Below are 22,297 nucleotides of genomic sequence, written 5' to 3' on the forward strand. Positions count from 1 at the left end.
TTTTGGAGCAGTGGCTTCTTCCTTGCTGAGGGCCTTTCAGGTTATGTCGATATAGGACTCGTTTTACTGTGGATAAAGATGTTTTTGTACCTGTTTCCTCCAGCTACTTCACAAGGTCCTTTACTGTTGTTCTGGGATTGATTTGCACTTTTTGCACCAAAGTACGTTCATCTCTAGGAGACAGAACACATCTCCTTCCTGAGCAGTATGACGGCTGCGTGGTCCCATGGTGTTTATACTTGTGTACTATTGTTTGTACAGATGAATGTGGTACCTTCAGGCGTTTGGAACTTGCTCCCAAGGATTAAACAGACTTGTGGAGGTCTACAACTTTTTTATCCTGAGGTCTTGGCTGATTTCTTTCGATTTTCCCATGATGTCAAGCAAAGAGGCACTGAGTTTTAAGGTAGGCCTTGAAATACATCCACAGGTCCACCTCCAATTGTTATGTACTTGAGTGAAGACCCAAAAGCGGTTTTAACAGAAAACAGAGTTCTTTAATGAAAAAACAGGAATGGCATAAATCCTCTTCCAACGTTGTCAGCGGAACAAAAAGAACGTTAGTATAGTGCAGGTGGCACCTGCCAGGCAGACTCCGACAGGACAGGACAAGGTGGAAGCAAACGAGACGACAGCTTGCTTCTGGCATCAAAAAACACAAACAAGAATCAGACACTGAAAGTAGCAGGAACAGAGAAAGAAATAGAGACCTAATCAGAGGGGGAAGAGAGAACAGGTGTGAAAGAGTGAATGAGCTAGTTAGAGGAGATGTAGAGCAGCTGAAGAATGAGAGACAGAGAAGGTAACCTAAAAAGACCAGCAGAGAGAGAGAATGAAGAGAAAGGACAGGAACAGACATAACAAGACATGACAGTACCCCCCCACTCACCGAGCGCCTCCTGGCGCACTCGAGGAGGAAACCTGGCGGCAACGGAGGAAATCATCGATCAGCGAACGGTCCAGCACGTCCCGAGAGGGAACCCAACTCCTCTCCTCAGGACCGTACCCCTCCCAATCCACTAGGTACTGATGACCACGGCCCCGAGGGCGCATGTCCAAAATCTTACGAACCCTGTAGATGGGTGCGCCCTCGACAAGGATGGGGGGGGGACGAGCGGGGCGCGAAGAACGGGCTTAACACAGGAGACATGGAAGACCGGGTGAACGCGACGAAGATAGCGCGGGAGAAGAAGTCGCACTGCGACAGGATTAATGACCTGGGAAATACGGAACGGACCAATGAACCGCGGGGCCAACTTGCGAGAAGCTGTCTTAAGGGGAAGGTTCTGAGTGGAGAGCCATACTCTCTGACCGCAACAATATCTAGGACACTTGTTCCTACGCTTATTAGCGGCCCTCACAGTCTGCGCCCTATTACGGCAAAGTGCCGACCTGACCCCCTTCCAGGTGCGCTCGCAACGCTGGACAAAAGCCTGAGCGGAGGGGACGCAGGACTCGGCGAGCTGAGATGAGAACAGCGGAGGCTGGTACCCGAGGCTACACTGAAAAGGGGATAGACCGGTAGCAGACGAGGGAAGCGAGTTGTGGGCGTACTCTGCCCAGGGGAGCTGTTCTGACCAAGACGCAGGGTTACGAAAAGAAAGACTGCGTAAAATGCGACCAACAGTCTGATTGGCCCGTTCGGCTTGACCGTTAGACTGGGGATGAAAGCCGGACGAGAGACTGACGGAAGCCCCAATCAAACGGCAAAACTCCCTCCAAAATTGAGACGTGAACTGCGGGCCTCTGTCGGAAACGACGTCAGACGGAAGGCCATGAATTCGGGAAAACATTCTCGATAATGATCTGAGCCGTCTCCTTAGCAGAAGGGAGCTTATCGAGAGGAATGAAATGAGCCGCCTTAGAGAATCTATCGACAACCGTAAGAATAACTGTCTTCCCCGCTGATGAAGGCAGTCCGGTGATAAAATCTAAAGCGATGTGAGACCACGGTCGAGAGGGAATGGGAAGCGGTCTGAGACGGCCGGCAGGAGGAGAGTTCCCAGATTTAGTCTGCGCGCAGACCGAACAAGCGGCGACAAATCGACGCGCGTCACGTTCCCGAGTGGGCCACCAGAAACGCTGGCGAATGGAAGCGAGCGTACCCCGAACGCCGGGGTGGCCGGCTAACTTGGCAGAGTGGGCCCACTGAAGAACGGCCGGACGAGTAGGAACGGGAACGAACAGAAGGTTCCTAGGACAAGCTCGCGGCAACGGAGTGTGAGCGAGTGCTTGCTTTACCTGCCTCTCAATTCCCCAGACAGTCAACCCGACAACACGCCCCTCAGGGAGAATCCCATCGGGGTCGGTGGAGACCTCAGAAGAACTGAAGAGACGAGATAAAGCATCAGGTTTGGTGTTTTTGAGCCCGGACGATAAGAAATAACAAACTCGAAACGAGCGAAAAACAGAGCCCAACGAGCCTGACGCGCATTAAGTCGTTTGGCTGAACGGATGTACTCAAGGTTCCTATGGTCAGTCCAAACGACAAAAGGAACGGTCGCCCCCTCCAACCACTGTCGCCATTCGCCTAGGGCTAAGCGGATGGCGAGCAGTTCGCGATTACCAACATCATAGTTACGTTCTGACGGCGATAAGCGATGAGAGAAAAACGCGCAAGGATGGACCTTGCCGTCAGAGAGAGCGCTGAGAAAGAATGGCTCCCACGCCCACCTCTGACGCGTCAACCTCAACAACAAACTGTCTAGAGATGTCAGGTGTAACAAGAATAGGTGCGGATGTAAAACGATTCTTAAGAAGATCAAAAGCTCCCTGGGCGGAAACGGACCACTTAAAGCATGTCTTAACAGAAGTAAGGGCTGTGAGAGGAGCTGCCACCTGACCGAAATTACGGATGAAACGACGGTAGAAATTAGCGAAGCCCAGAAAGCGCTGCAGCTCGACGCGTGACTTAGGAACGGGCCAATCAATGACAGCCTGGACCTTAGCGGGATCCATCTTAATGCCCTCAGCGGAAATAACGGAACCGAAAAGGGACAGAGGCGGCATGAAAAGTGCACTTCTCAGCCTTCACATAAAGACAGTTCTCCAAAAGGCGCTGGAGGACGCGTCGCACGTGCTGAACATGAATCGAGAGAGACGGTGAAAAAATCAGGATATCGTCCATGTAAACGAAAACAAAAATGTTCAGCATGTCTCTCAGGACGTCGTTAACTAGTGCCTGAAAGACAGCTGGAGCGTTAACGAGGCCGAAAGGAAGAACCCGGTATTCAAAGTGCCCTAACGGAGTGTTAAACGCCGTCTTCCACTCGTCCCCCTCCCTGATGCGCACGAGATGGTAGGCGTTACGAAGGTCCAATTTGGTGAAAAACCTGGCTCCCTGCAGGATCTCGAAGGCTGAAGACATAAGAGGAAGCGGATAACGATTCTTAACTGTTATGTCATTCAGCCCTCGATAATCCACGCATGGGCGCAGGGACCCGTCCTTCTTCTGAACAAAAAAAACCCCGCTCCGGCGGGGAGGAGGAGGAGACTATGGTACCGGCGTCGAGCGAAACCGACAAATAATCCTCGAGAGCCTTACGTTCGGGAGCCGACAGAGAGTATAATCTACCCGGGGGGGAGTAGTTCCCGGAAGGAGATCAATACTACAGTCATACGACCGGTGTGGAGGGAGAGAAGTGGCCTTGGAACGACTGAACACCGTGCGCAGATCGTGATACTCCTCCGGCACCCCTGTCAAATCGCCAGGCTCCTCCTGTGAAGAAGAGACAGAGGAAACAGGAGGGATAGCAGACATTAAACAGGTTACATGACAAGAAACATTCCAGGATAGGATAGTATTACTAGACCAATTAATAGAAGGGTTATGGCGCACTAGCCAGGGATGACCCAAAACAACAGGTGTAAAAGGTGAACGAAAAATTAAAAAAGAAATGGTTTCGCTATGATTACCAGAGACAGTGAGGGTTAAAGGCAGCGTCTCACGCTGAATCTTGGGGAGAGAACTACCATCTAAAGCGAACAAGGCCCTGGGCTCCCCTAACTGTCTGAGAGGAATGTCATGTTCCCGAGCCCAGGTCTCGTCCATAAAACAGCCCTCCGCCCCAGAGTCTATCAAGGCACTGCAGGAAGCAGATGAACCGGGCCAGCGGAGATGGACCGGAAAGGTAGTGCTTGATCCAGAAGGAGAGGCCTGAGTAGTTGCGCTCACCAGTAGCCCTCCTCTTACTGATGAGCTCTGGCCTTTTACTGGACATGAGGTGACAAAATGACCAGCGGAGCCGCAGTAGAGACAGAGGCGATTGGTGATTCTCCGTTCCCTCTCCTTGGCCGAGATGCGAATACCCCCAGCTGCATAGGCTCAGCATCCGAGCCGGCGGAGGAGGGTGGCAGTGATGTGGCAGGTGGCAGTGATGTGGAGAGGGAGCAACGGAGAACGTGAGCTCCTTTCCACGAGCTCGGCGACGAAGATCAAACCGTCGCTCTATGCGAATAGCGAGAGCTATTAAGGAGTCCAGACTGGAAGGAACCTCCCGGGAGAGGATCTCATCCTTAACCTCGACGTGGAGACCCTCCAGAAAACGAGCGAGCAAAGCCGGCTCGTTCCAGTCACTAGAGGCAGCGAGAGTGCGAAACTCAATAGAATAATCCGTTATGGATCTATTCCCCTGACATAGGGAAGACAGGGCCCTGGAAGCCTCCTCGCCAAAAACAGAACGGTCAAAAACCCGTATCATCTCCTCCTTAAAGTCCTGATACTGGTTAATACACTCAGCCCTCGCCTCCCAGACTGCCGTGCCCCACTCACGCGCCCGTCCGGTAAGGAGAGAAATGACGTAGGCGATGCGGGCTGCGCTCCTGGAGTAAGTGTTGGGCTGGAGAGAGAACACCACATCACACTGAGTGAGGAATGAGCGGCACTCAGTGGGCTCCCCAGAGTAACACGGCGGGTTGTTGATCCTGGGCTCCGGAGACTCGGAAACCCTGGAAGTGGGCGGTGGATCGAGGTGGAGTTGGTGAACCTGTCTTGTGAGGTCGGAGACTTGGACGGCCAGGGTCTCAACGGCATGTTGAGCAGCAGACAATTCCTCCTCGTGTCTGCCTAGCATCGCTCCCTGGATCTCGACGGCGGAGTGAAAAGGGTCCGGAGCCGCTGGGTCCATTCTTGGTCTGATTCTTCTGTTATGTACTTGAGTGAAGACCCAAAAGCGGTTTTAACAGAAAACAGAGTTCTTTAATGAAAAAACAGGAATGGCATAAATCCTCTTCCAACGTTGTCAGCGGAACAAAAAGAACGTTAGTATAGTGCAGGTGGCACCTGCCAGGCAGACTCCGACAGGACAGGACAAGGTGGAAGCAAACGAGACGACAGCTAATTTTCTGTAATTTTCCAAGCTGTTTAAATGCACACTGAGCTTAGTTCATGTAAACTTCTGACCCACTGAAATTGTGATACAGTTCATCATAAGTGAAATAATATGTCGGTACACTTTTGGGGAAAAATAACTTGTTTCATGCACAAAGTAGATGTCCTAAACAACCTACCAAAACTATAGTTTGTTAACAAGAAAGTTGTGGAGTGGTTGAAAAATGAGTTTTAATGACTCCAACCTAAGTGTATGTAAACTTATGACTTCAACTGTATGTACAGTCCTTTCTAGTGGGGCATTCAATGGCGTTATTATTGTGGACTATAGGCTACTCCTGTATCTACCTTCTACAATACCGTAATCATTGAATGAAGTAGCATACCATCCACATTTATAATGGTAGATGTGATGATGGTAGGTATAATGATGGTAGGTGTGGTAGGTGTAATAGGTGTTGAGATAGTAGATATGGTAGGTGTAGTGATTGTAGGTGTGGTGATGGTAGGTGTGGTGATGGTAGGTTCAGTAGGTGTGGTGGTGGTAGATGTGATGATGGTAGGTGTGGTGATGGCAGGTGTGGTGAAGTAATTATGGTATGGTAGGTGTGATAGGTGTGGTGATGGTATGTATGGTGATGATAGATGTGGTAGGCATGTTTGGTAATTGTGGTAATGGTAGCTGTGGTAATGGTAGCAGTGATAGTTGTGGTAGGTAGATGTGGGAGTTGTGTAAGGTAAGTGTGGTAGTTTTGGTAGGTAGGTGTGGTAGTTGTGGTGCGTAGGTGTGATAGTTGTATTAGGTAGGTTTGGTGATGGTAGGTTTTGTAGGTGTGGTGATGGTAGGTGTGGCAGTGGTGGTAGGTTGTTGTAGTAGTTGTGGTACGTAGGTGTGGTGGTTATGGTACGTAGGTGTGGAAGTTGTGTTAGGTAGGTTAGGTGTTGGTAGGTTTTGTAGGTGTGGTGATGGTAGGTTTTGTAGTTTGGTGATGGTGGGTGTGGTAGGTTGGTGTCGGAGTTTTGGTACGTATGGGTGGAAGTTGTGGTAGGTAGGTAGGTGTGGTAGTTGGGATAAGTAGGTGTGGTAGTTGTAGTAGGTAGGCGTGGTAGTTGTGATAAGTAGGTGTGGTACTTGTGGTAGTTGTAATAGCTAGTTCTGGTAGAAAGTTGTGGTAGTTGTGATGATTAGGCTTGGGCGGTGTAATTGAGTGGTATCAAACACATGGAAACCACATCTTTGATGTGGTTGATACCACTCCATTGACTCCATTCCGGGGTATCCTGGAAGGATATTGATCTCATCCCGTCAGTAGAGGATGCCTGGATATTTTTCAAAAATGCCTTCCTAACCATCTTAAATAAACATGCCCCATTCAAGAAATTTAGAACCAGGAACAGATATAGCCCTTGGTTCTCCCCAGACCTGACTGCCCTTAACCAACACAAAAACATCCTATGGCGTTCTGCATTCGCATCGAACAGCCCCCGTGATATGCAGCTGTTCAGGGAAGCTAGAAACCATTATACACAGGCAGTTAGAAAAGCCAAGGCTAGCTTTTTCAAGCAGAAATTTGCTTCCTGCAACACTAACTCAAAAAAGTTCTGGGACACTGTAAAGTCCATGGAGAATAAGAACACCTCCTCCCAGCTGCCCACTGCACTGAAGATAGGAAACACTGTCACCACTGATAAATCCACCATAATTGAGAATTTCAAGAAGCATTTTTCTACGGCTGGCCATGCTTTCCACCTGGCTACTCCTACCCCGGTCAACAGCACTGCACCCCCCACAGCAACTCGCCCAAGCCTTCCCCATTTCTCATTCTCCCAAATCCGTTCAGCTGATGTTCTGAAAGAACTGCAAAATCTGGACCCCTACAAATCAGCCGGGCTAGACAATCTGGACCCTTTCTTTCTAAAATTATCTGCCGAAATTGTTGCCTCCCCTATTTACTAGCCTGTTCAACCTCTCTTTCATGTCGTCTAAGATTCCCAAAGATTGGAAAGCAGCTGCGGTCATCCCCCTCTTCAAAGAGGGGGACACTCTTGACCCAAACTGCTACAGACCTATATCTATCCAACCATGCCTTTCTAAGGTCTTCGAAAGCCAAGTCAACAAACAGATCACCGACCATTTCGAATCTCACCATACCTTCTCTGCTATGCAATCTGGTTTCAGAGCTGGTCATGGGTGCACCTCAGCCACGCTCAAGGTCCTAAACGAAATCTTAACCGCCATCGATAAGAATCATTACTGTGCAGCCGTATTCATTGATCTGGCCAAGGCTTTCGACACTGTCAATCACCACATCCTCATCGGCAGACTCGACAGCCTTGGTTTCTCAAATGATTGCCTCGCCTGGTTCACCAACTACTTCTCTGATAGAGTTCAGTATGTCAAATCGGAGGGTCTGCTGTCCGGACCTCTGGCAGTCTCTATGGGGTGCCACAGGGTTCAATTCTTGGACCGACTCTCTTCTCTGTATACATCAATGAGGTCGCTCTTGCTGCTGGTGAGTCTCTGATCCACCTCTACACAGACGACACCATTCTGTATACTTCTGGCCCTTCTTTGGACACTGTGTTAACAACCCTCCAGGCAAGCTTCAATGCCATACAACTCTCCTTCCGTGGCCTCCAATTGCTCTTAAATACAAGTAAAACTAAATGCATGCTCTTCAACCGATCGCTACCCGCACCTGCCCGCCTGTCCAACATCACTACTCTGGACGGCTCTGACTTAGAATACGTGGACAACTACAAATACTTAGGTGTCTGGTTACACTGTAAACTCTCCTTCCAGACCCATATCAAATATCTCCAAACCAAAGTTAAATCTAGAATTGGCTTCCTATTTCGCAACAAAGCATCCTTCGCTCATGCTGCCAAACATACCCTTGTAAAACTGACCATCCTACCAATCCTCGACTTTGGCGATGTCATTTACAAAATAGCCTCCAATACCCTACTCAACAAATTGGATGCAGTCTATCACAGTGCAATCCGTTTTGTCACCAAAGCCCCATATACTACCCACCATTGCGACCTGTACGCTCTCGTTGGCTGGCCCTCGCTTCATGCTCGTCGTCAAACCCACTGGCTCCATGTCATCTACAAGACCCTGCTAGGTAAAGTCCCCCCTTATCTCAGCTCGCTGGTCACCATAGCATCTCCCACCTGTAGAACACGCTCCAGCAGGTATATCTCTCTAGTCACCCCCAAAACCAATTCTTTCTTTGGCCGCCTCTCCTTCCAGTTCTCTGCTGCCAATGACTGAAACGAACTACAAAAATCTCTGAAACTGGAAACACTTATCTCCCTCACTAGCTTTAAGCACCAACTGTCAGAGCAGCTCACAGATTACTGCACCTGTACATAGCCCACCTATAATTTAGCCCAAACAACTACCTCTTTCCCTACTGTATTTAATTAATTTATTTAATTTGCTCCTTTACACCCCATTATTTTTATTTCTACTTTGCACATTCATCCATTGCAAATCTACCATTCCAGTGTTTTACTTGCTATATTGTATTTACTTTGCCACCATGGCCTTTTTTTTAAATAAAGGTGAAATTAATAAAAAAATATTTAAAAATCCAACCATTATTATGAGCCGTCGTCTCCTCAGCAGCTTCCACTGTTGCAAAGAAAGGCAAATCCAGCTCATAAAGTGATGTAAGGGATAATCAACGAGGGACTATGAGTTCTATGGTAAATAATGAACACTGTGGAACTGACCTTCCATGGACTTGCATTATTTTCCAGAGAAGCATAAAGCCCTGAGTTGATTATCCCTTTTATACCATGGCTATAATTTAACACATTTGCCGGTAGAAATGTGTTCAACATCCATTGAAGTAGCTGGCAAGTTTACGAGATAGCTACAGTAGTTGCCTTGGTAACAAACCAACATACTTGCTAGTTTAGAGAACCAAACCATCAGTCCTAGCTTGCTATTTTGAAAACCTAATTCAACAACACCAATAACGTTTTCAATTTGACTTAATCCGTAATGTCCAAAAGTCCAAACGTGATTACCGTGGTTTGGAGGGAAGAGGTCCTTGAACCAATATCTGAAGTTTTAGGGAAGCATTTTTCAGGTAAAGTCAATTCAAATTCATTAAAGTTATAAAAAGTTCTAAAAAATATAAAAAGTTATTGATATTTATTAGTGGGATGTGGTTCCTGAACCAATGACAGTTGTTTGTATTCATTAAAGTAATATGGGGTGTAAGCTATTGACGTTTTAAGAAAGTATCTTTAATGTAAAGTCAATTTAAGTTGGTAGAATATCTGTCACGAACGTCGTAAGAAGTGGACCTTTGGCAATGTAAACATGTGTTTCCCATGCCAATAAAACTCCTTGAATTGAGAGAGAGGCCGGCAGACAGAGAGGGAGAGAGAGGCAGACAGACAGAGAGAGAGAGAGACAGAGAGGGAGAGGCAGACAGACCGAGAGAGAGGCAGAGAGGGAGAGGCAGACAGACCGAGAGAGGCAGAGCGGCAGACAGACCGAGAGAGAGGCAGACAGACAGACAGACCGAGAGAGAGGGAGACAGAGAGGGAAAGGCAGACAGACCGAGAGAGAGGCAGATAGACAGACAGACCGAGATAGAGGCAGACAGACCGAGAGAGAGGCAGACAGACAGACAGACAGACCGAGAGAGAGGCAGAGAGCGGCAGACAGAGAGGGAGGCAGACAGACCGAGAGAGAGGCAGGCAGAGGCAGGCTGACAGTCAAACATTAAATGGATCTACGTTTAAACAACAACCAAGATTTGGGGCAAGCCAATAAATGTCCCATTATAATCTGTTAAACCAAAATGTTAAAAGCCATAATACAAATAACAAAATCTGAAAGCACGTCCGTGAGTTCTTCCAAACTAAAACACTTTGATCTATTGCAAGATTATCAGGGATGAGGTCCCTGAACCAATCACAGTTAGTTCTACTCATGAATGTCACATGGGGTGGAATCTATTGACATGTTAAAGTAGTATTCATGAAATTTAATTAATGTTTGTTAAAAAGTATCCAAAGTCAACAAATACAACACAAATTGCTGTTGATTGGAGACATGACGTCCATGAACCAATAACAGTTGTTTGTATTCATGAAAGTCGAGTGGGGTGGAAGATAGTGATGTTTTAATTCAGGTTTATTTTAATGTAACGTGAATTTAAATTGACAGAAAATTCTTAAAGTACTAAAATACAAAAGTAATTGTTGTTGATTGGAGGGATGTGAACTAATAATTATTGGTTGTTTTCATGAAAGTCTAATGAGGTGGAAGATATTTACTTTTTAAGAAAGTATTTTTATGTAAAGTGATTTATTTTACATTTTGTAGATTTTATAGAAGTAAAAAATAATGTAACTAATTGCATTCCAGAAAAGAGGTCTCTTATCAGTGTCAAATTTGTTTGAGATCTCTATGTCATGTCGTTGAGAAGGTATTGATATTTTTCATTTACAGGCAATTGTATGCGATGCAGTTTTAAGACGGTCCCTTAACCCTCTGAGCAGAGGATGTCACATTTTTAGCTGCATTTCACCTCCAAAAAGTGAATATGACACCGAATGGTAAAAACAAGGGGTTTAACTTATTCACTATCATCAGCTGATTTAGAATATTACATTTATATATGTTTTTTAATTGAACTTTTATTTAACTAGGCAATTCAGTTTAGAATACATTTGTATTTACGTGTTTAACAAAAACAAATATATATGTTGCCTGTTTTGCATGTTATTTTGGCATTAATATGTGTCACATATCAGTTGCAAACAATGTAAAAAAAAAAAAAATAATTAATTGAGTTAAAAAGCCACATACAGACATGGTCTGTTTTTTGCTTTCTTGAGGAAGGCAGCTCATAAATGCAGGTGTTTCAGCCCAGCTTAGTGCTTTCTGTGGTGGTGGGGCAGCCAGGGAGAAATACGGAGCGTAGGGGTTGGTAATGTTCTCTGGTTGGGCCGTGATTGGTTCAACATCATATTTTCAAAATCATAGCTACCAAGCTAGCAGTCATCATCATGCATCCAGACAACAATCTACTGGAAAATCCTTTTCAATCCTTTTCATATGAAGAGAAATTATAGATAAAAAGTATCAGTGGTCATCAACCTTTCCAAATAAACACAAAAAGTTGGAAATCGCAAATTCAACAATGAGTGGTTTGGAAGGAATCAGTGGCTAACTGCAAGCTTAACAAAGCAATCACTAGCCTGCTATTCAGCATGACTCCTGAGTGGTTGGAAGCTTCTCTATTAATGATGTAATATGCCTGGGAGTGTCACATTCTGACCTTAGTTCCTGAATTATGTCTTTGTGTTAGTTTGGTCAGGGCGTGAGTTGGGGTGGGTAGTCTTAAGTTATTTTTTCTATGTAGTATGTATGTGTTTGGCCTGGTATGGTTCTCAATCAGAGGCAGATGTCGTTTGTTGTCTCTGATTGAGAATCATACTTAGGCAGCCTGTTTTCCCCATTTTAGTGGTGGGTGACTGTTTTCTGTCTCTGTGTCTTCACCAGACAGATCTGTTTTGTTTTCGTTCGTTGTCTTTGTTATTTTATTTTTTGTGTTCAATGTTAATAAATTATCAACATGGACACGTATCACGCTGCATATTGGTCCGATACTTCACACTCCTCGTCAGAGGAAGACGAATATCGTTACAGGGAGATATGTATACTGTATCTAAGAAAGTAATACTAAGTGTATGTCGTGTAGTAAGCTGTTAGGAGCCCATGTGTCTCACCCTAATAATTTTGTCCCTTTCCCTGCTCATAACTTAGCCTACTGCTCTGACTTGATGGTGCACATGTAGACTATAGCCTGTTTTAGAGAAATGTAATCATCAAATATTGTAAGAGCTTTCATTGTCTGCTTATATGCAGTTATGACTTGGTGTACAGGGAGAATACTGTAAGAATGGCCCATGTTCAAAATTCTGTCGCTGCACATTTCAAAAGTGCTGAACAACCACCGAAGATGGTGCCTCTTCCTGTTCGTCGTCGCCCTCCTACGAGCTGCCACCGATCCCCTTTTCTGTTTCATTTAGTCGTGTCTGTGTTGCACCTGTTTCGTGTTTAGGTTTGGTTGTGGGCTATTTAAACCCAGTCGGCCCGTCGGCTTTTGTGCTTGTTTCTCTATTTGTGGTGTTTGATTATTCTTGTGGTTTCTTTTTCCGATCAGTTTCGTCCTGTTTGGTTGGACTGGGACTTTACGCTCCCTTGTGTGTGTGGCGTGACCGTCTCTCTGGTTATGTGGGAATATTAAAGATCCACATCTTTTCAACTACCCTGCTCTCTGCGCCTGACTCCTGCACTCACTACTTATTGAAGCCGTGACACCATGGTGCTGAAAAGAAAGCTCTGCTGTTGGACAGCTTTATGTCGACCCTAACAGTTTGTGGGCACAGTTTGTTAAAGTTATAGTGCAATTAATGTATTGTTTAGTGTTGTGTTGTGTAGTGGCTTTGCTGGCATTCATCTAAAACATTTTGGGGAGTTTTCCCCACCAAGATGTACATGCTGCAATCACCACTGGGTGGGTGAATTATAACACATCAACCCTGTTACCTATAGAGAGACAGTCTAGAAATGTTTAAACCATTTACATGTGTTTGGTAAGCTTGCATTCCATTCCCCCAGTCACATGGGGATCTATGGTTGATTCTAAATGAAATAGTCAACTCTGTTACAGTCAACCCTGTCACTTTATTTGGCACTTAATAGGCACTTGCTATAGTATGTATTTGTTACTTTTGAGATGGGAAAACATGTTTTTTATTAAGCTGAACATGTGCTTTTTATGACAGAATGTTAGAATTAGGTGAAATAAAAGTTACACTCCCCGAAAGGTACTCAATTGGTGGAATGACCCAAGTACTGAACTGGAGGTGGGAGAGCTAACGATGCATCTACTGTTGCTCTCTCCTCAGACTCTTAGAGAAGCTATTTCAATCTGATATTTCTCCTATGGTCTAAAATAGATGTGTATAGAGGACTCCTCTCTATTATAACATGTCACACATTGTATCAAACTGATGGAATGTTAGGTGTCTCATTGAAAGTCTAACATCTACCATGACGACTGGATGTTTCAATTCTAATAAATAACAAAACAATCCACACCGTAACAACAATATTGCTTTTTTAATAAATGCTTTTATTAAAGAGTAAAACTTTGCAACCAAAATGACATCAAACATCACTGGCCTGACTTGAGCAGCTCTGCCCGGAGATGGAGCCAGCAACTTAGCTGCTACCGGTCCAGTCCAGGCTACCTGCAGACCTCCTCCCAGACCTCCTTTTCAGCACCTCCTTAACAGGAGAGGTGGTGGAAATGATCAGAGTTGCATTCAACTTGAATAAAGATGAGAAACTCTGGTTTGTGGAGCCACTGGTCTGAGGGGAGGACTTCTGTTTAAACCATTTCCATTTTGGGATATTTTCTAGGACTGTAGAGGTGGTGATCAGAGATGAATTTAACTTGGATAAAGATGAGAGTCTCTGCTCTGGGGAGGAGAGTCACTGACCTTCAATGGTTTGTTGCCTGATAAAGAGGATACTTGCTGGCTTGAGGAGACTATAATGTTTTGAGGAGGAAATGTGGCTTGATGACTTAAAGAGGAGGAGGAATTATTGGCCGACACTTTTAATTACCAACGTAACCTCAGTGGAACTGTGGCTTCATCGAGTTCCAGCTCTAGGCAGACAGCACATCAGGAAGGCTGTAAGACATCACAGAGACAGGTAAGTATCTATATATTTACATGTGTGTTGCATGTACACTAAGACCTCACATTTGGATAATGTCATTTTTTAAAGTGACAACACATATATAAACAGTGTAAAACATGAATAGATGTTTAAACATTCTTTACCCCATCCTAATTTTCTTCCAGATGCTTGGCTTTTTCTTGGTCTTGGAGATTCGCTCTGATGTTTCAATCCCTTTTGGAGCTTCTAGATGCTGGCTGTCTGGCCCCTCCTGTTGGTTCTCTGGCCCCTCCTGCTGGTTCTCTGAACTCCCCTCCTGGTTCTCTGCCCATGCCTGTTGCCTCCTTGGCCCCTCCTGCTGGCCATCTCCAGATGCAACAGGCTCTTGGCTTACTTGTTGGCCTGTCGCCCACACCGGCAATTCCTGACCTTGGTTGTAGTCGTGGCTGTGTTGGGTGGTTGGACACCGGGTGATGTACTGGGTGCTGAACTTCTGGATTTGCTCATCAGCCTCCAGATTAATCTGCTCCAGGTACTTTTCCTTCATCTTCTCCCTCTCCTCCTTCAGTTGTTGATGAGTGTGTTTTTAAGCAGGGACCGCTCTCTCCACTGCTTATTGAAATCCTCCAACTTCTTCCTTCTCTCCTCAGCCTTCAGCAGCTCCTTCCTCTTCTCCCTCTCTCTCTCTGCCCGGGTCATGGTGGATGTTAGCCTCGTGTGTCCAGGGATGGCTGGAAGGGGAGAAGAAGTAGAGTTTACATTCAACTTAGTGGATCTGGTATCAACTTAAATGTAATGGACACAGGGAATGAAGAATAGAAAACACAATTGGATCTCAATGATTCTTTACTCTTTTCAGTTGAGCAAGGCATGGAATTTGTCAATAAAGTGCGATAATCCCCATCCAGAATTGACCTGGCCCTAAATTGAACATGAGTCCAGAATGGCACCTATTCTTTGTATAGTGCCAGGGCATATGTGATCGCTTAGGGCCCCATGGCCACTAGTAGCCCCCGGATCCCCCCATTTTTTGTGTGTGTTTTTTAGGAACTCTTTCTGGGTCTCTACTTAGTCTTGAGAGTTAGACTAGTAGATGACACAAGGTACCATTTAAAAACGTGGTTGTTACATCAGCAGTATTCTTCTTGTTATGTCAGTCAGTCACTCAATGAGCCATGTCAGCTAACATATTCTTTGGACAGTAGTTTTATATTGAAACAATGATGCAACATGATGACTGGTGTGGAACGTATGTGTGTAGAGGAGACTAAAGAGGATGATGTCATAAGTAGAGGGAAAACAGGTCTTACCTATGTGGACGATCTTATAGCCCTCCTCAGCCTCTCTCTGATACGTTCTCTCTATCTTTCTGAGGTTCCTCTTCTCCCACTTCTTATTTATCCAGCCCACAGCTCTCCTCCGGATACTTTTATCAGGTGGGAGAATGTCCTCCTTGTCCTCTTCCTTCTCCTCTTCCTCTAAGTCACCCCTCTTGTACGCAAGGATCTCCCTTCTTTCCTCTTCCACCATCTCCTCTCTTTTTTTTGCCTGTATTATATTTTCTCTCTCTCTGATTAAAGATAAATGGCCTTCAATGGCTCTCTTTCTCTGCTCCTCTCTCTCCTCCTCTCTCTGCCTCTCCTCCTCTCTTAGTCTCAACATTTCTTTCTGTCGAGCAATTTCAATCTCTCGTTTTTTATCCTGCTCCTCTTGTTGTCTTGCCCTCTCCTGTTTTCTTTCCATCTCCAGCCGTCTTTCCTCCTTCTCCCTCCTGATTTGTTGTCCTCTTTCTATGTGTTCTCGTTCCCCCTTCAACACTTCTAACCTCCTCTCTTTACGCCTATTGAAGACTTCCCGTGCTTTTGCTTTAACATTAACTACTACATGTTTCTTCATGCTTACTTCCTTTCCTCTCTCTTCTCTTTCCCTGTACTCTTCCTCTGCTTCCTTAATCACTTCCTGCTTTTCTTCCATCTCTCCTGTTCTACTCCAGTTCATTCTGTCCCTCAACTTCCCCCAAAATATTTTTCTGCCCCTCGTTTCTTCTTCCTGCTTCCTCCCTTTCTCTCATAATCATATTTTCTCTCTCCATCTCTTTCTGTTGCTGATCTTTTAATTCCATTTCTCTCTGATTCTCATTGTCTTTCTCCCTTTCTTTCTCCTTCTCCTTTTGTTTCTGTCTCTCCTCTTGTTGTTGTCGTCTCTGTATCTCTTCTATCTCTCTCTGTCTCTTGTTCTCCCTCTCTCTTCCCTCCTTCTCCATGTCAATTTGCTTCTGTTTCCATATATCTTCTTCTTGATCTCTCTCAAACTTTCTCTTTCTCTCCTCTTGTTGTTGTCGTCTCTCTTTCTCACCCATCTCTCTCTGTCTCTCTTCTTCTCTTTCTTCCTCTTCCATCTCTATTTGCTTCTGTTTACTTCTTTCTTCTTCATGCTCTCTTTCAATCTCTCTCTGTCTCTCTTTCTCCTTCTCTCGTTCTTCCTCTTCCATCTCTATTTGCTTCTGTTTACATCTTTCTTCTTCAATCTCTCTTTCAATATGTCTCCTGTCTCTCTTTTTCCCTCTCTCTTTCTTCCTCTTCCATCTCTATTTGCTTCTGTTTAAATAGTTCTTCTTCGTGCTCTCTTTCAATCATTCTCTGTGTCTCTTCTTCTCTTTCCATAATTTTCTGTCTCTTCTCCATTCTCTTTCTTTTGATCTCTCTCTGTCTCTCTTTCTCCCTTTCTCGTTCTTCCTCTTCCATCTCTATTTGATTCTGTTTACATCTTTCTTCATCGTTCTCTCTTTCAATCTGTCTCCGTCTCTCTTTTTCCCTCTCTCTTTCTTCCTCTTCCATCTCTATTTGCTTCTGTTTACTTCTTTCATGCTCTCTTTCAATCTCTCTCTGTCTCTCTTCTTCTCTTACCATATCTTTCTGTCTCTTCTCCATTCTCTTTCTTTTGATATCTCTCTGTCTCTCTTTCTCCCTTTCTATTTCTTCCTCTTCCATCTCTATTTGCTTCTGTTTACATCTTTCTTCTTCAATCTCTCTCTGTCTCTCTTCTTCTCTTTCCATAATTGTCTGTCTCTTCTCCATTCTCTTCCTTTTGATCTCTCTCTGTCTCTCTTTCTCCCTTTCTCGTTCTTCCTCTTCCATCTCTATTTGCTTCTGTTTACATATTTCTTCTTCAATCTCTCTTTCAATCTCTCTCTGTCTCTCTTCTTCTCTTTTAGTAATTTTCTGTCTCTTCTCCATTCTCTTCCTTTTGATCTCTCTCTGTCTCTCTTTCTCCATTTCTCGTTCTTCCTCTTCCATCTCTATTTGCTTCTGTTTACATCTTTCTTCTTCAATCTCTCTTTCAATCTGTCTCTTCTTCTCTTTTTAATTTTCCGTCTCTTTCTTCTCTTCCTTTTGATCTCTATTTGCTTCTGTTTAAACAGTTCTTCATCTCTATTTGCTTCTGTTTGCTCTCTTTTCAATCATTCTCTCTGTCTCTCTTCTTCTCTTTCCATAATTTTCTGTCTCTTCTCCATTCTCTTTCTTTTGATCTCTCTCTGTCTCTCTTTCTCCTTCTCTTTCTTCCTCTTCCATCTCTATTTGCTTCTGTTTGCATCTCTCCTCTTCTTCTTCTCTCTCCATCTCCTTCTTCTTCTCATCTTCTTCTTGTCTCTGTTTTGGTGTTTTCTCCGTTCTCTTTCTTTCTCCCTCTTTCTGTTTGTTGTGCTCACCCTCCATCTTCTCCTCCAAGTCCATTTGGTTCTGTTTCCCTTTATATTTGTCTGTTTCCATATTTTCTAATTCTATCCGCTGTTCCTTGATTTTCTTGAAGAGTTCCCCCAATTCAGACGTATTTTTGTCATTGATGAGGGCTGTCTCCATCTCCATCTCTCTCTCCACTCTATTTTTCATCTCCTCTTCACTTCGTCTCCAATCATTTTCTCTCTCTCTGTCTCTATCAAATGTTCTCTCTGGTTGAGTCTCGTCTTTCAATCTAATCTCTTCTTTCATTCTCACAACCTCTCTGTCTAACACTAGTACATTTTGGTTAACCTGTTTCACTCTCTCATTCTGTCTTCTAAACGCTTCTTTCGCTCTTTCAAATTTGATTTTGTATTGAATCTCTTTTGTTGTCATATCTTCTTTCAGTCTCTCAACCTCTCTCTCTAACTCTTTTACCTTTTCGTTAACCAGTTTGACTTTCTCATTCTCTCCAATACGCATGTCTCTTTCTCTTTCAAATATGATTTCCTTCTCAATCTCTTTCAATCTCTCAATCTCTCGTTCTAACGCTTTTATCGTTTCTTCTGCCTGTTCCACTTTCTTCTTCATTTCTTGTCTTTCCAGTTCTGCTTTTCTCTTCCTTTCCATCTCCCTTTCTCTCTCTCTTTCCCTCTCTCTTCCTGTCTCAATAGGTTTGTTGTTCCAGGCCAGTCTTGGTCGCTGATCCTCCATGACTTTCTGCCATAACCTCAATCTCTCAATCTCTTGCTTCATTTTAAAAGGTACAATTAGTGATAACCTATTACCAAGACATACTTTCAAAGGATTTGCAGAGAATGATACACAGAAATACAACCTAGAGCTAGGTAATTGAATCAAACACTGGACAACATCAATAGCAGGGTCATTTTGATCAATTCATCTGGACAATTCATTGTCAATTAATGTATTGACATGGTTTGAAAAAATTATGAGACATTTTATGGAATCAATTATGTCCAAAATGTGTACAAATACAAACACACAACCTTCTTGCCCATTCAGTTAGGGGTTTGAGAAATTCCTGTTACAATTTGTGTGATGTTACAACAATGTTTTCTCTGATGTTTATGCTTGTAGAAATTATTCCTACAAATGATGCTTCACTAATGCAGTTATTTACAACCTGCACAGATACAGTTATCAACAACAACAACAGTAATGACGTTAATAAGGAAGTGGATATTCAACCGGCAGAAGAAAGGCAGAGGGGTTGAGATAAATGAAGGTTAGGTTCAGGACCGAGGGTTGGGTTAAGGTAAAGGTTAGGTATAGTTTCAGTGAGGTTAAGGTAAGGGTTAAGGAAAGGAATAAAAGTTAACATTGGGTTAGTGTACCGCTGTCTGCCACTATTCATTTTCAGCTGGGTAAATATACACTGCCTTTTAATAATAACAATGACATGTCTTACGTGGGCCAGTTGTAGGTCCACCATCAGTAGATCCAGCAGTTGTTTGAGTCTGTGGATCTCCTGCAGTTTTCTCTGGTGCTCCATTGCTTCTGTGGCTCTCTCTGCTTCCCTCTGTCTCTCTGCTTCTCTCTGTCTCTCTGCTTCTGTCTGTCTCTCTGCTTCTCTCTGTCTCTCTGCTTCCCTCTGTCTCTCTGCATCTCTCTGTCTCTCTGCATCTCTCTGTCTCTCTGCATCTCTCTGGCTCTCTGCCTCCCTCTGTCTCTCTGCATCTCTCTGGCTCTCTGACTCCCTCTGGCTCTCTGCCTCCCTCTGGCTCTCTGCCTCCCTCTGGCTCTCTGACTCCCTCTGGCACTCTGCCTCCCTCAGTCTCAGGATCTCAGCCTTCCACTCTTTCATGATACCCCTTTCTACTCTTCTTCTCCTCCTTTCATCTTTTAAAAGGGCTCGGAGATGGTCTGTCTCAGACTGTAATTGTTCAATTATCTTGTCCTTCTCCGTTCCACAATTCCTCTTCTTCTTTTCCTCCTCCCAGAGGCAGACTTGAAGTCTGTCCATCTCCTTCTTCTGGTTTCGGATCGTTCGATCCTTCCCCATCAACTCAAGCATGTGGGCTTCCTTCTCTGTACAGGTCTTCTTCTCTTCTCTCGGGAAGTGAACCTCCATCTCTGCCTGCTTGTAGCTGGAAGCAAAGGAATGTCAACACATTACTTAGGAAGTGAACTCAGACAATTTACTACAATATTAAAATAATAATTAAACTTCTGCTCAATTTAACTGTCTTTAATTACACAAGTCACACAACTGTGACTTACAGTACGTGAATGTGATGAGTTGACTGTCCATGATGGCCAGAGGTGGGTCATGTGTCACTCTGGTCCAGGGCGTTACGTACAGCTTGCAGACACTGAGCCTTCCTTCAGCAAGCCACACATAATGCCCTGGACCACAGCTAGGTTATGTGATGAATGACTTACAGACTGTTCCACATGATAGGAGGGGGTAAGAAGACAGTCCCAGTAGGAGACGGAGATCGTCCAGAAGAAGAAGAGCTGTCCATCTCCTCAGAGACTGCAGGAAAGGTCTACAAGTTTTATTTCTGGAAAATAAAGAGATGCCTTCGTTCAGCAACAATGTGTGTTTCTATGTTTCTGTCACTAGATGGTGTCATTGTACACAACATTTACTCACCAGGTCAGTGAATTCAGAAACAGTCTTTAGAGTTGAGTCCTCACGCTCTAGCCTATAACCCATCATGCATCAGCAAAACTAATAAAATAATACCTCATCACAACTTCATAATCACAGTACACCTGGATTGTGTTCACAAAGTGTTTCAGGGTAGGAGTGCTGATCTAGGATCAGGTCGCCTCCTGTCCATCAAAACGTATTCAGTTTAATTGAAAAGACCAAACTGATTATTGATCAGCCCTCCTTCTATGAGACTTTGTGAAAGAACCTTTCTGGCATATGCTGGCTAGACTGTACACAGACAACTCAGATAGTCCGACAGACAGACAGAAGAGTAGATACAGATGGAGTGATTGATAGCAACATAAATAACTAAGCGGATGGTTAATGTATTGTAAACTTTTGTAAATATTTGACTCACCTCAAATCACACGTGTCAAACCTCAGTTTTAGCGTTGAACCGAATAATATCTTCGGCATTAACTTTCTCTGTTCTGGAACTGTATTGTTGCGTCATTTGAAACGCTTGAGCGTCATAATCCGTTCAACGCTCCTGCTTGATTGACAGCTAGGGGTTCTCCTGCGCATCAGTGTCCAAAAGTCGATAATGTTTAGCTACTCATAATTGATAAAGACATTTATAACTATTTTCACTTGACTTTTATTTCGTGTGTTATTGCCTAAGGTTATGTTGTGTGATTTGTCTTTGTATGGGCCTAAAGTTCAATGAAATAAATCCACGTTGGCCAGGTTGACCCGCTCTCCCCACTATTTATTATTTCTGCAGTGAGGATTCACCCCCTTTAGATAATGATGTTGTAATTTATATACAGAAAAACGTTGTTCTGAGCTCAACAAGCAGTAGTAGCATTTTGCAAATCATAGAGCCAGATTAATGGCTCTTTCACCGATGCAATTCGGTTCCCGAGATTCAACAGAAGATCCGTTCAAAAATAGCCGTTCGTTCGTGAACGACACATCACCACTCTGTTGTTCTCCACCATTTCGTATCGTGAGCTGGAGGAGCGTTCGTCCAACTTCTCATCCAAGTAAATGGCAGCGGCGCATCATCCATCCGCTGAACTCCCAAGGGACTGGGAGGATAGTTCACGATGCAACAAGCGTTTGGGGAGGACATTCATTGAAACGCAATGACTGTTTTTAAATTCTTGAGGGACTCTTGCTCCAGGGGAAATCTCAGCAGCGATGTCTCTGCTGTGCGTCAGAGGTGAGATCTTTTCCTTCTTCACTATGCTTATTATACTGTACATATCGGTCACATTAATGACATTGCACTCAGCAAAGTTGTCTGTAGGCTATTGGGGAGATGCGCATAGCCCGTTGAGTTGTCACGTTCCAGTCCAAACATGACCTGGGATGTGAGAAGGGAGCTATTCTATAACACATGTAGATGACATGTTGTCTTTATATGTAGATTATATTTGGGTTTTATATTTCATATTTGATTGATGATTAGGCCTATGACTTTTGATTCCACTTTGGCTACCTTGCACCATATTGTCCTCTCTTGCTATATCTTAAACTTTATGCCCTTGTGCAGATCTTCTCTCTAAACAATAGTCATGATAGTTTGAATGAGTTGAGTAAACTACACTGTTGTTAGCTTCTCAGTCTGTACTGTACTGTCCCTGGAAGACTCTCCACATAGTTCACCAAGATCCAGTCCACTTTGTACCACTGGTCAACTCATCATCCAAACCTCTGATTAGTGAATCAGGTGTGCTGGTGGTGGAATACATGATATGAACTGGTTTGGGGGAGGACAGGTTTGAGAAGGGAAAGACTACATGGACTTTTCTGACCAACATCACATTGACAGCTCGTCTGGCCAAAACTTAAAACTGACTCTAACCTAAACACTAAAGATAACCAAAGCCTTA

General features: G+C 44.2%; 1 protein-coding gene and 1 long non-coding RNA gene across 2 annotated transcripts; one reads left to right on the forward strand and one right to left on the reverse strand.

The window, feature by feature from the left end:
* The first annotated feature begins 13,819 nt into the window (after nucleotides 1-13,819).
* On the forward strand, nucleotides 13,820-14,841 carry LOC135535075 (uncharacterized). Its single transcript, XR_010454808.1, has 3 exons — nucleotides 13,820-14,090; nucleotides 14,243-14,589; nucleotides 14,708-14,841. It is a non-coding gene; the product is annotated as an uncharacterized LOC135535075 (long non-coding RNA).
* A 1,200-nt stretch (nucleotides 14,842-16,041) lies between these two features.
* On the reverse strand, nucleotides 16,042-19,292 carry LOC135535076 (RNA-binding protein 25-like). Its single transcript, XM_064961804.1, has 2 exons — nucleotides 19,209-19,292; nucleotides 16,042-16,578 (listed from the first exon to the last, which is right to left on the reverse strand). Exons 1-2 carry the CDS (start codon nucleotides 19,290-19,292, stop codon nucleotides 16,042-16,044), a joined length of 621 nt encoding a protein of 206 aa, XP_064817876.1.
* Between the last annotated feature and the right edge of the window lie 3,005 nt (nucleotides 19,293-22,297).

This window comes from Oncorhynchus masou, unplaced genomic scaffold, assembly GCF_036934945.1.
Source record: "Oncorhynchus masou masou isolate Uvic2021 unplaced genomic scaffold, UVic_Omas_1.1 unplaced_scaffold_4406, whole genome shotgun sequence".
Classification (NCBI taxonomy): Eukaryota; Metazoa; Chordata; class Actinopteri; order Salmoniformes; family Salmonidae; genus Oncorhynchus; species Oncorhynchus masou.

What these genes read in the sequence shown, in the direction of transcription:
- LOC135535076 (XM_064961804.1), bottom strand. Translation starts at nt 19,292, where the DNA reads ATGGAGCACCAGAGAAAACTGCAGGAGATCCACAGACTCAAACAACTG. An exon ending in TGGACCTACAACTGGCCCAC is followed by an intron (nt 16,579 to 19,208) that starts GTAAGACATGTC and finishes AGAGAGATTGAA; the next exon opens with GAAGAAAGATGTAAACAGAA.